This window comes from Lethenteron reissneri, chromosome 24 (genome assembly GCF_015708825.2).
Source record: "Lethenteron reissneri isolate LAM-NWPU_2019-01 chromosome 24, ASM1570882v1, whole genome shotgun sequence".
NCBI lineage: Eukaryota > Metazoa > Chordata > Hyperoartia > Petromyzontiformes > Petromyzontidae > Lethenteron > Lethenteron reissneri.
The window spans coordinates 763,167-775,506 of record NC_083802.1 but is presented as its reverse complement, the minus strand read 5'-3'; the positions used below and the strand labels follow the sequence as shown (position 1 = coordinate 775,506).

General features: G+C 56.6%; 1 protein-coding gene across 1 annotated transcript in view; it reads right to left on the bottom strand.

Annotated features, from left to right (window-relative positions):
* LOC133346376 (interleukin-6 receptor subunit beta-like) overlaps positions 1–12,340 on the bottom strand; it is a 35,055-nt gene that overhangs the window by 2,892 nt on the left and 19,823 nt on the right. Inside the window, exons 8-16 of the mRNA XM_061557885.1 lie at positions 12,119–12,272; positions 9,587–9,669; positions 6,628–6,892; positions 5,798–6,022; positions 5,311–5,418; positions 3,936–4,088; positions 3,311–3,457; positions 1,349–1,436; positions 492–570 (exon numbers count right to left, since the gene is read on the bottom strand). Coding sequence (XP_061413869.1) covers positions 492–570; positions 1,349–1,436; positions 3,311–3,457; positions 3,936–4,088; positions 5,311–5,418; positions 5,798–6,022; positions 6,628–6,892; positions 9,587–9,669; positions 12,119–12,272 — 1,302 coding nt within the window. The remainder of the gene's footprint in view (positions 1–491; positions 571–1,348; positions 1,437–3,310; positions 3,458–3,935; positions 4,089–5,310; positions 5,419–5,797; positions 6,023–6,627; positions 6,893–9,586; positions 9,670–12,118; positions 12,273–12,340) is intronic.

Genomic DNA, 12,340 nt, shown 5'->3' with positions numbered 1-12,340 from the left:
AGACCCATAGACTCATACAGAGACCCACAAACTCACACAGAGACTCATAGACTCACACAGTGACCCATACTCACAGAGAGACCCACATACTCACACAGAGAGCCACATACTCACACAGAGACCCATATACTCACAGAGACCCATACTCACACAGACCCATATACTCACGCAGAGACCCATAGACTCACAGAGAGACCCACATACTCACACAGAGACCCATATACTCACAGAGACCCATACTCACACAGACCCATAGACTAACACAGAGACCCATAGACTCACATGGAGACCCATAGACTTACATGGAGTCCCATAGACTCACGTAGAGACCAACAGACTCATACAGAGACCCATGGACTCGCATGGACTGAGTTGTGACCGAACCAAGTGTGTGTAGCGAGTGGCGGGGGGGGGGGTCTCAGTCATCACCGGTGACTGGGCGGCAAATCCACCGTGTTAAAAATGTGGCGACGCCGCGCTTCCAACCGTACCGCCATGTCCAGATTCAAGGACTTGAAGAGTTTGCTGTCCGCCGGATCGGGGATGTGTTGCCAGAAGAGCAGCTTGTGGCTGCGTGCACCGGCACACACGGACAAAAAAAAGACAAAGATCCCCCGTGTAGCCTCAACAGACTGTAGCGGCAAGTGCTGTTAGCGAGCACCTACGAAAGCCGGAACGGCACACGAGGGGGTGGGTGGCCAGCACCACGCCACCCTTGCGGCGATGTTTACTACACACCGCGCCAGGTACTCATTTGAGGCTGAGTCGACCTAGGGGAGGACGAGGACCGGTTCAGATAATCGTCACTGGTGGTGTTGGCCGTGAGCGGGAATCGAACTCGGGTCGCCAGGTTCGTAGTGTAGCGTAGCGCTAACCGCTGCACTAGACACACAGACACACACAGACACACACAGAGACACAGACACACACAGACACACACAGACACACAAGACACACACACAGACACACACACAGACACACACACAGACACACACAGAGACACACACAGAGACACACACAGAGACACACACAGAGACACACACAGACACACACAGAGACACAAACACATCGCTCGCTCGCTCGATCGATCAAGCGATCGAACGAGCGATCGGGTGATTCAGGGATCGATCGAGCGATCGAGGGATCGGGCGATCGGGCGATCGAGGGATCTTGCGACCAAGGGATCGAGCGTGCGATCGATCAATCGAACGAGGGATGGAGCGATCGAGCAAGTGAAAGGGCGAGCGGGAGGGCGGGCGGGCGGGCGAGCGAGCGAGCGAGCGAGTTAACGGGGATCGAGCGAGCGAGCGATCGTCCCCAGGGTGGGTGGCACCCCCGGTTGCCTCACCTCCTCAGCTGCCAGAGGGCGATGGCGACCGCGACGCCCACCACGACCGAGAGCAACAGCAAGGTGGCGAGGGTGACCACCCATCGCGCTGCGGTGGTGGGGGGTGGGGGGTGGGGTAGTGGGGGAGTAAGGGGTGGGGGGCGGTGGTGGGGTGGTGGGGTGGTGGGGAGAAGGAGATTAACCGTTTGCGATGATGTACGGAGGTCGTCGCCGGCGCTCATGACACCGTCACCAACGTCAACCCCCCTCGCCACCCCCGGCTGGCACGCACTGCGCGAGGGCACGGCCAAGGTGTCTCTGCGTGTCTCTCTCTGCGTGTCTCTGCGTGTCTCTGTATGTGCGATGTTCTGCGTGTCTCTGCGTGTCTCTGTGTGTGCGATGTTCTACGTGTCTCTGCGTGTGTCTGCATGTCTCTGTGTGTGCAAGTCTCTGCGTGTCTCTGCGTGCGTGTCTCTGCGTGCGTGTCTCTGCGTGCGTGTCTCTGCGTGTGTCTCTGCGTGCGTGTCTCTGCGTGTCTCTCTCTAGCGTGCCTCTGCGTTGTCTCTGCGTGTCTCTGCGTGTCTCTCTCTGCGTGTCTCTGCATGTCTCTGCGTGTCTCTCTCTGCGTGTCTCTGCGACTCACTGGACGAGGGCACGGCGAAGGTGTCTCTGTGTGTGCGTGTCTCTGCGTGTCTCTGCGTGTCTCTGCGTGTCTCTCTCTGCGTGTCTCTCTCTGCGTGTCTCTCTCTGCGTGTCTCTCTCTGCGTGTCTCTCTCTACGTGTCTCTGCATGTCTCTCTCTGCGACTCACTGGACGAGGGCACGGCGAAGGTGTCTCTGTGTGTGCGAGTCTCTGCGTGTCTCTCTCTGCGTGTCTCTGCGTCTCTCTGCGTGTCTCTCTCTGCGTGTGTCTCTGCGTGTCTCTCTCTGCGACTCACTGGACGAGGGCACGGCGAAGGTGTCTCTGTGTGTGCGAGTCTCTGCGTGTCTCTCTCTGCGTGTCTCTCTGCGTGTCTCTCTCTGCGACTCACTGGACGAGGGCACGGCGAAGGTGTCTCTGTGTGTGCGAGTCTCTGCGTGTCTCTCTCTGCGTGTCTCTGCGTCTCTCTGCGTGTCTCTCTCTGCGTGTCTCTGTCTGCGTGTCTCTCTCTGCGACTCACTGGACGAGGGCACGGCGAAGGTGTCTCTGTGTGTGCGAGTCTCTGCGTGTCTCTCTCTGCGTGTCTCTCTGCGTGTCTCTCTCTGCGACTCACTGGACGAGGGCACGGCGAAGGTGTCTCTGTGTGCGTGTCTCTGCGTGTCTCTCTGCGTGTGTCTCTGCGACTCACTGGACGAGGGCACGGCGAAGGTGTCTGTGTGTGAGTGTCTCTGTTTGTCTCTCTCTGCGTGTCTCTGCGTCTCTCTGCATGTCTCTCTCTGCGTGTCTCTGTGCGTGTCTCTGCGTGTCTCTGCGTGTCTCTCTGCGTGTCTCTGCGTGTCTCTGCGTGTCTCTGCGTGTGTGTCTGCGACTCACTGGACGAGGGCACGGCGAAGGTGTCTGTGTGTGAGTGTCTCTCTCTGCGTGTCTCTCTCTGCGTGTCTCTGCGTCTCTCTCTGCGTGTCTCTCTCTGCGTGTCTCTGTGCGTGTCTCTGCGTGTCTCTGCGTGTCTCTCTCTGCGTGTCTCTGCGTGTCTCTGCGTGTCTCTGTGCGTGTCTCTCTCTGCGACTCACTGGACGAGGGCACGGCGAAGGTGTCTCTGTGCGTGTCTCTCTCTGCGTGTCTCTGCATGTCTCTCTCTGCGTGTCTCTGCGTGTCTCTCTCTGCGTGTCTCTGCGTGTCTCTCTCTGCGTGTCTCTGCGTGTCTCTGCGTGTCTCTGTGCGTGTCTCTCTCTGCGACTCACTGGACGAGGGCACGGCGAAGGTGTCTCTGTGCGTGTCTCTCTCTGCGTGTCTCTCTCTGCGTGTTTCTGCGTGTCTCTGTGCGTGTCTCTCTCTGCGACTCACTGGACGAGGGCACGGCGAAGGTGTGCTCCGTGCCCGCGGGGCCCTCGCCCCCGCTGGTGGCGGCGCGCACCCACGCCACGTAGCGCGCTCCCGCCTGCAGGTCGCGCAGCGCCAGCCGGCGGGGCTCGCTCGCACCGAGCGTCACATCTGGGTGGGTGGGGGGTAGGGGGGGTGGGTAGGTGGGGGGTGAGAGGAGAGGTGTTGGGGGAGGGGCGGTTGAGATGCCAATGTTGATCAATGAGACTCATCACCAATGCTAATGAATGAGACTGGTTTGGTATTCGTGTTAATCAATGAGACTCATCACCAATGTTAACGAGTGAGACTCGTCACCAATGTTAATCAATGAGACTAATCACCAATGTTAATCAATGAGACTAATCACCAAAGCTAATCAATGAAACTCATCACCAATGTTAATGAATGAGACTGGTTTGGTATTGGTGTTAATCAATGAGACTCGTCACCAATGTTAACGAGTGAGACTCGTCACCAATGTTAACGAGTGAGACTCATCACCAATGTTAACGAGTGAGGCTGGGACCAATGTTAATTAACGGCGCTGGTGAGCCTGGCGTGGGTTGTGGTTGGTGCCGGTGCGGCCGCACCGCCGGTGCCCCCTCACTGTGGATGGCTCCGCGCGGGTCGGTGGCGCGGTAGTAGACGGTGTAGCCGGTGATGAATCCGCGGCTCTCGTTGACCGTCAACTCGGCCCACTCGACGGTGGCACCGGACTCCGTCACGGACTGCGTCGTGACGCCGGGGCCACGCGACGGCACTGAGCGACGCGGGGCGCAGAGACACGGAGACACGCAGAGACACACAGAACATCACACACACAGAGAGACACACAGAGACACACAGATCATCACACACGCAGAGACACGCAGATCACACACACAGAGACACACAGACACACAAAGACACGCAGAACATCACACACACAGAGAGACACACAGAAACACACAGAACATCACACACACAGAGACACGCAGAGACACGCAGATCACACACACACAGAGACACACAGAGACACACAGAACATCACAGAGACGCACAGAGACACGCAGAGACACACAGAGACACACAGAGACGCACAGAGACACGCAGAGACACACAGAACACCACACACACAGAGACACACAGATCACACACACAGAGACACGCAGATCACACACACACAGAGACACACAGAGACACACAGAACATCACACACACAGAGACACGCAGAGACACGCAGAGACACACAGAACACCACACACACAGAGACACACAGAAACACACAGAACACCACACACACAAAGACACACAGAGACACACAGATCACACACACAGATCACACAGAGACGCACAGAGACACACAGAGACATACAGAGACACGCAAAGACACACAGAACACCACACACACAGAGACACACAGAGACACACAGATCACACACACAGAGACACGCAGAGACACGCAGAGACACACAGAGACACACAGAACATCACACACAGAGACACACAGAACATCACACACAGAGACACGCAGAGACGCACAGAGCATCACACACACAGAGACACACAGAGACGCACAGATCATCACACACACAGAGACGCACAAAGACACTCAGAGACACGCAGAGACACGCAGGACATCAGACCCACAAAGACACGCAGAACACAGACTAGTACTGTGTCTATGGGCAATGTAGGTCCCTGGGTTATATTAGTCGCTAGGCAATGTTACCCTAAGTACAATGTTCGTCTATGGGTTACGTCAGTGGAGGAAAATCAAGAGGACCCACACAGAAACCCACGATCTTCTGCATACCAGGCGAGGTAGTTAACATCTCCTAGCCACCGTGATGATGATGATGAGAGAGAGAGACACGCAAACTTCAAATACAGCAGCAGGCGTCGTCAGTGTCGGGATCGAACCCACGACCTCCTGTATACCAGGCGAGGTAGTTAACATCTCCTAGCCACCGTGGCTCCCCTGGCAGTGTGCGGTGCCATACCCAGCTGCTTGCTGTAGGCCTGCACCGTGACGGGCCGGCTGACGTCCGCTCCGTCACCGTGCACCGCAAACACCGACACGTCCAAACGCTCGCCGGCTCGTACCACGTCTGGGGGGGGTGGCGGGGGGGTGGGGGCGAGAGGCGGGGGCGGGGTGGGCGACAACGTCTTTGTTTATTTTTTACCGGGGCTTTGCCGGTGTGGTGCAGCTGTTGCCGGCGAAGGAAGATGATGGAAAGGGGGTTGACTGCGCCGGACACATCGCCACTGTCTCCCCAGTGGCGATGTGTCGTAAACATCGCCACTGGGGAGGCAAAGGCGGCTGTATCGGGGTGCTGACCACCCTCGAACAACAACCCTTTCCGCAAGAGCCACCGCACCTCCACCAACATCACCACCACCACAGTCACCACCACCACAGTCACCACCACAGCCACCACCACTGCCACCACCACCACCGCCGTCACCACCGCCACGTTGGCTCCTCACCCCGAAGCTCGACGCTCGTCTTGCCGGCGGCCAGCCACAGGAAGTTGTATCGACACGACCCCTCTGGGGCGGCCGCGACAGGACACCACGTGACCACGTGGTGGGCCGTCGCGGCGGCGCCGGCGCGGTGAGAGGCGGCGCCGTGGCCCGGTGACGCCCAGCTGACGAGCACGCCGGTGCTGTCGCCGGCCTCTGCGGCGTACACCGCGCTCGGAGCCGGCGGTCCTGCGGATACCGTGGCAGAGACGGCGGCGACAGGAGCGCAGGGGGGTGAGAGGGAGGGAGGGGAGGCGGGGAGGGAGGGGACAGAGGGATGGTGGGGAGGGGAGGAGGTGGGGGACGGAGGGAGGTGGGGAAGGGAGGGAGGTAGGGAGGGATGAGTGGAGTGATAGGGAGAGGGATGGGGGGAGTGAGGGAGGGGGGGAGGGAGGTGGGGAGGGGAGGAAGGGATGGGGGGGAGGGGTGGGATGGGACGGGAGGGAGAGAAGGAGGGAGGGAGGGGAGGGATGGGGGGGGAGGGATGGGGGGGAAGGGGAGGGATGGGGGGGAGGGAGGGATTGGGGAGTGAGGGAGGTGGGGAGGGGAGGGATTGGGGAGGTGGGGAGGGAGGGAGGGAGGGGAGGGATTGGGGAGGGGAGGGAGGCAGGGGAGGGATTGGGGAGGGGAGGGAGGGAGGGAGGGAGGGAGGGGAGGGATTGGGGAGGGAGGGAGGGAGGGAGGCAGGGGAGGGATTGGGGAGAAGGGGAGGGAGGCAGGGGAGGGATTGGGGAGAAGGGGAGGGAGGCAGGGGAGGGATTGGGGAGGGAGGGAGGCGACCGCCGACTCCTCACCGTGCGACCCTACGGCGGCGACGCCGACGCGCGACGCCGGGCTCTCCCCCGCCGAGTTCTGCGCCGTCACCGTGAGCCGGTGGGCGCCGGCGTCCAGCGTCAGCACGGCGCTGCAGCCCCCCCCCGCCGCCGCCGGAGTGGCCGCGGCGTCGCCGCATCGGTCCGTCGCCACGACGACGGTGGCGTTGCGGAAGGGGCCGTCGACGCTCTCGGCGGTGACCGCGTAGCGGAGGACGTTGCCGCGGGCGACGTCCGGCTCCAGCGTCTGTCGGCAAGAGACGGAGGTCAGTGACTGTTGTTGTTGTTGTTGTCTTGTGTGTGGTCTGGGACTGTTGTTGTTGTTGTTGTTGTCTTGGTGTGTGGTCTGGGACTGTTGTTGTTGTCTTGGTGTGTGGTCTGGGACTGTTGTTGTTGTTTTGGTGTGTGGTCTGGGACTGTTGTTGTTGTTGTTGTCTTGGTGTGTGGTCTGGGGCTGTTGTTGTTGTTGTTGTCTTGGTGTGTGGTCTGGGACTGTTGTTGTTGTCTTGGTGTGTGGTCTGGGACTGTTGTTGTTGTCTTGGTGTGTGGTCTGGGACTGTTGTTGTTGTTTTGGTGTGTGGTCTGGGACTGTTGTTGTTGTTTTGGTGTGTGGTCTGGGACTGTTGTTGTTGTTGTTGTTGTCTTGGTTTGTGGTCTGGGACTGTTGTTGTTGTTGTTGTTGTCTTGGTGTGTGGTCTGGGACTGTTGTTGTGGTCTTGGTGTGTGGTCTGGACTGTGTTGTTGTTTGGTGTGTGGTCTGGGACTGTTGTTGTTGTTGTCTTGGTGTGGTCTGGGACTGTTGTTGTTGTTGTCTTGGTGTGTGGTCTGGGACTGTGTGTTGTTGTTGGTGTGTGTGGTCTGGGACTGTTGTTGTTGTTGTTGTCTTGGGTGTGGTCTGGGACTGTTGTTGTTGTTGTCTTGGTGTGTGGTCTGGGACTGTTGTTGTTGTTGTCTTGGTGTGTGGTCTGGGACTGTTGTTGTTGTTGTTGTCTTGGGTGTGGTCTGGGACTGTGTTGTTGTTGTTGTCTTGGTGTGGTCTGGGACTGTTGTTGTTGTTGTCTTGTGTGTGGTCTGGGACTGTTGTTGTTGTTGTTGTCTTGGTGTGGTCTGGGACTGTGTTGTTGTTGTCTTGGTGTGTGGTGGGACTGTTGTTGTTGTTGTCTTGGTGTGGTCTGGGACTGTTGTTGTTGTGTGTTGTCTTGGTGTGGTCTGGGACTGTTGTTGTTGTTGTCTTGGTGTGTGGTCTGGACTGTTGTTGTGGTCTTGGTGTTGGTCTGGTACGTTTGTTGTTGTACTTGGTTGTGTGTCTGGACGTGTTGTTGTTGTGTTGCTTGGTGTGTGGTCTGGGACTGTTGTTGTGTTGTTGTCTTGGTGTGTGGGTCTTGAGCACTGTTGTTGTTGTTGTGGTCTTGGGTGGGTGAGTCCTGGGACTGTTGTTGTTGTTGTTGTCTTGGTGTGTGGTCCTAGGGACTGTTGTTGTTGTGTTGTTGTCTTGGTGTGTGGTCTGGGGACTGTTGTTGGTGTTGTTGTTGGGTGTGTGGTCTGGGACTGTTGTTGGTGTTGTTGTCTTGGTGTGTGGTCCTGGGGCTGTTGTTGTATGTTGTCTGTGGTGTGTGGTCGGGGACCTTGTTGTGTTGTTGTCTGGGTGTGTGGTCTGGGAGACTAGTTGTTGCTGTTGTTGCTTGGTGTGATGGTTCTGAGGACTGTTGTTGTTGTTGTTGTCTATGGTGTGTGGTCTGAGGACTTGTTGTGGTTGTTGTTGTCTTGGTGTGTGGTCCTGAGACTGTTGGTGTTGTTTGTCTTGGTGTGTGGTCTTAGACTGGTGTTGTGGTCTGATGTACGTGGTGTGTGGTCTGGGAACTGTTGTTGTTGTTGTGTCTTGGGTGTGTGGTCTGGGACTGGGGTTGTTGTTGTTGTTGCTGGGTGTTGTGGGTCTGGGACTGTTGTGTGTTGTCTTGGTGTGTGGTCTGAGACTGTTGTTGTTGGCCTGGTGTGTGTCTGGGACTGTTTGTTGTTGTTGTCTGGTGTGTGGTCTGGGACTGTTGTTGTTGTTGTTGTCTTGGTGTGTGTCTGAGACTGTTGTTGTTGTGTTGTCTTGGTGTGTGGTCTGAGACTGTTGTGTTGTTGTTGTTGTCTGGTGTGTGGTCTGGGACCTGTTGTTGTTGTTGTCTGGTGTGTGGTCTGAGACTGTTGTTGTTGTTGTTGTTGTTGTCTTGGTGGTGGTCTCGAGACTGTTGTTGTTGTGTTGTCTTGGTGTGTGGTCTGAGAATGTTGTTGTTGTTGTTGTGTTGTCTTGGTGTGTGGTCTGGGACTGTTGTTGTTGTTGTCTTGGTGTGTAGTCTGGGACTGTTGTTGTTGTTGTTGTTGTCTTGGTGTGTGGTCTGAGACTGTTGTTGTTGTGTTGTTGTCTTGGTGTGTGGTCTGAGACTGTGTTGTTGTTGTTGTCTTGGTTGTGTGGTCTGAGACTGTTGTTGTTTGTTGTTGTTGTTTGGTGTGTGGTCTGGGACTGTTGTTGTTGTTGTCTTGGTGTGTGGTCTGAGACTGTTGTTGTTGTTGTGTCTTGGTGTGGTGGTCTGAAGGACTGTTGTTTTGTCTGTGTTGTTGTTGTCTTGTGTGGTCTGGGACTGTTGTTGTTGTTGTCTTGGTGTGTGGTCTGGGACTGTTGTTGTTGTTGTTGTCTTGGTGTGTGGTCTGGGACTGTTGTTGTTGTCTTGGTGTGTAGTCTGGAACTGTTGTTGTTGTTGTTGTTGTTTTGATGTGTGGTCTGAGACTGTTGTTTTTGTCTTGGTGTGGGGTCTGGGTCTGTTGTTGTTTGGGTGTGGTCTGGGATTGTTGTTGATGTTGTCGTGTGTTTATTGTCCTGCTATTATCACACGCTCGTCTTGCCGAGCTGCAGGGTCGGTGGACGGGGGGGGGGGGGGGGGTGCAGGGGGCGGGTCACCTTCCAATAGACGAAGACCTTGCGTTGACCCTCAGAATCCGCCGGGGTCACGACTCTCCACACCTCGGGGCCTGCGGAGGGAGCTGCGGCAACACGGAGGGTCATAGTTCACCGCTCGGCGCGTTGACGGTGTCGCCAGCGGGTCCGGCAATCGATTCCCCGCGCTCGGGGACGCACGCGCTTTGCTTAAGAGTCGCTCGTCCGTTAGCTCGCTCATTTGTTAGGTCACTCGCTCGCTCGTTCGTTAGCTCGCTCATCTGTTAGGTCACTCACTCGCACGTTCGTTAGCTCGCTCATCTGTTAGGTCACTCGCTCGCTCGTCTGTTAGCTCGCTCATCTGTTAGGTCACTCGCTCGCTCGTTCGTTAGCTCGCTCATCTGTTAGGTCACTCACTCGCACGTTCGTTAGCTCGCTCATCTGTTAGGTCACTCGCTCGCTCGTTCGTTAGCTCGCTCATCTGTTAGGTCACTCGCTCGCTCGTTCGTTAGCTCGCTCATCTGTTAGGTCACTCACTCGCTCGTCCGTTAGCTCGCTCATCTGTTAGGTCACTCACTCGCTCGTCTGTTAGCTCGCTCATCTGTTAGGTCACGCACTCGCTCGTTCGTTAGCTCGCTCATCTGTTAGGTCACTCGCTCGCTCGTTCGTTAGCTCGCTCATCTGTTAGGTCACTCACTCGCACGTTCGTTAGCTCGCTCATCTGTTAGGTCACTCGCTCGCTCGTCTGTTAGCTCGCTCATCTGTTAGGTCACTCACTCGCTCGTCTGTTAGCTCGCTCATCTGTTAGGTCACTCGCTCGTTCGTTCGTTAGCTCGCTCATCTGTTAGGTCACTCACTCGCTCGTTCGTTAGCTCGCTCATCTGTTAGGTCACTCGCTCGCTCGTCTGTTAGCTCGCTCATCTGTTAGGTCACTCGCTCGTTCGTTCGTTAGCTCGCTCATCTGTTAGGTCACTCACTCGCTCGTTCGTTAGCTCGCTCATCTGTTAGGTCACTCGCTCGCTCGTCTGTTAGCTCGCTCATCTGTTAGGTCACTCGCTCGTTCGTTCGTTAGCTCGCTCATCTGTTAGGTCACTCACTCGCTCGTTCGTTAGCTCGCTCATCTGTTAGGTCACTCGCTCGCTCGTTCGTTAGCTCGCTCATCTGTTAGGTCACTCACTCGCTCGTTCGTTAGCTCGCTCATCTGTTAGGTCACTCACTCGCTCGTTCGTTAGCTCGCTCATCTGTTAGGTCACTCACTCGCACGTTCGTTAGCTTGCTCATCTGTTAGGTCACTCGCTCGCTCGTCTGTTAGCTCGCTCATCTGTTAGGTCACTTGCTCGTTCGTTCGTTAGCTCGCTCATCTGTTAGGTCACTCGCTCGCTCGTTCGTTAGCTCGCTCATCTGTTAGGTCACTCGCTCGCACGTTCGTTAGCTCGCTCATCTGTTAGGTCACTCGCTCGCTCGTTCGTTAGCTCGCTCATCTGTTAGGTCACTCACTCGCTCGTCCGTTAGCTCGCTCATCTGTTAGGTCACTCACTCGCTCGTCTGTTAGCTCGCTCATCTGTTAGGTCACTCGCTCGTTCGTTCGTTAGCTCGCTCATCTGTTAGGTCACTCACTCGCTCGTTCGTTAGCTCGCTCATCTGTTAGGTCACTCGCTCGCTCGTTCGTTAGCTCGCTCATCTGTTAGGTCACTCACTCGCTCGTCCGTTAGCTCGCTCATCTGTTAGGTCACTCACTCGCTCGTCTGTTAGCTCGCTCATCTGTTAGGTCACGCACTCGCTCATTCGTTAGCTCGCTCATCTGTTAGGTCACTCGCTCGCTCGTTCGTTAGCTCGCTCATCTGTTAGGTCACTCGCTCGCTCGTCCGTTAGCTCGCTCATCTGTTAGGTCACTCACTCGCTCGTTCGTTAGCTCGCTCATCTGTTAGGTCACTCACTCGCTCGTTCGTTAGCTCGCTCATCTGTTAGGTCACTCACTCGCACGTTCGTTAGCTCGCTCATCTGTTAGGTCACTCACTCGCTCGTCTGTTAGCTCGCTCATCTGTTAGGTCACTCACTCGCTCGTCTGTTAGCTCGCTCATCTGTTAGGTCACTCACTCGCTCGTCTGTTAGCTCGCTCATCTGTTAGGTCACTCGCTCGTTCGTTCGTTAGCTCGCTCATCTGTTAGGTCACTCACTCGCTCGTTCGTTAGCTCGCTCATCTGTTAGGTCACTCACTCGCACGTTCGTTAGCTCGCTCATCTGTTAGGTCACTCACTCGCTCGTCTGTTAGCTCGCTCATCTGTTAGGTCACTCACTCGCTCGTCCGTTAGCTCGCTCATCTGTTAGGTCACTCGCTCGCTCGTTCATTAGCTCGCTCATCTGCTAGGTCACTCACTCGCTCGTTCGCTCGCTTGTTAACGCGTTAAATGGAGAGAGCGAGGGAGCGTCTTTAAAAACCACGTCGCAAAAAATTCGATAAAGTTACTATTTAAGTTTCCCCTCCCTCAATCCCCTCCCTCCCCTCCCTCCCCTCCCTCCCTCCGCTCCCCTCTCTCCCTCTCTCCCGTCGCTCACCCAACTCCGCGGTGGTGGCATTCGCCTCGGCCCAGTCGCTCCACCAGAGCTGCCCCCGGCCGCCGATGCAGCGCAGCTGCACGCTGTAGGTGGTGTGCGGGAGCAGCTGGTCCAGCGCAAACGAGGTGGCGCTCAGGTTCTGTGGGACGTCCGTCTGCACCCACCCGCACGCACGCACGCACACACACACACACACAAGAACCCACACGCTACCCACACGCA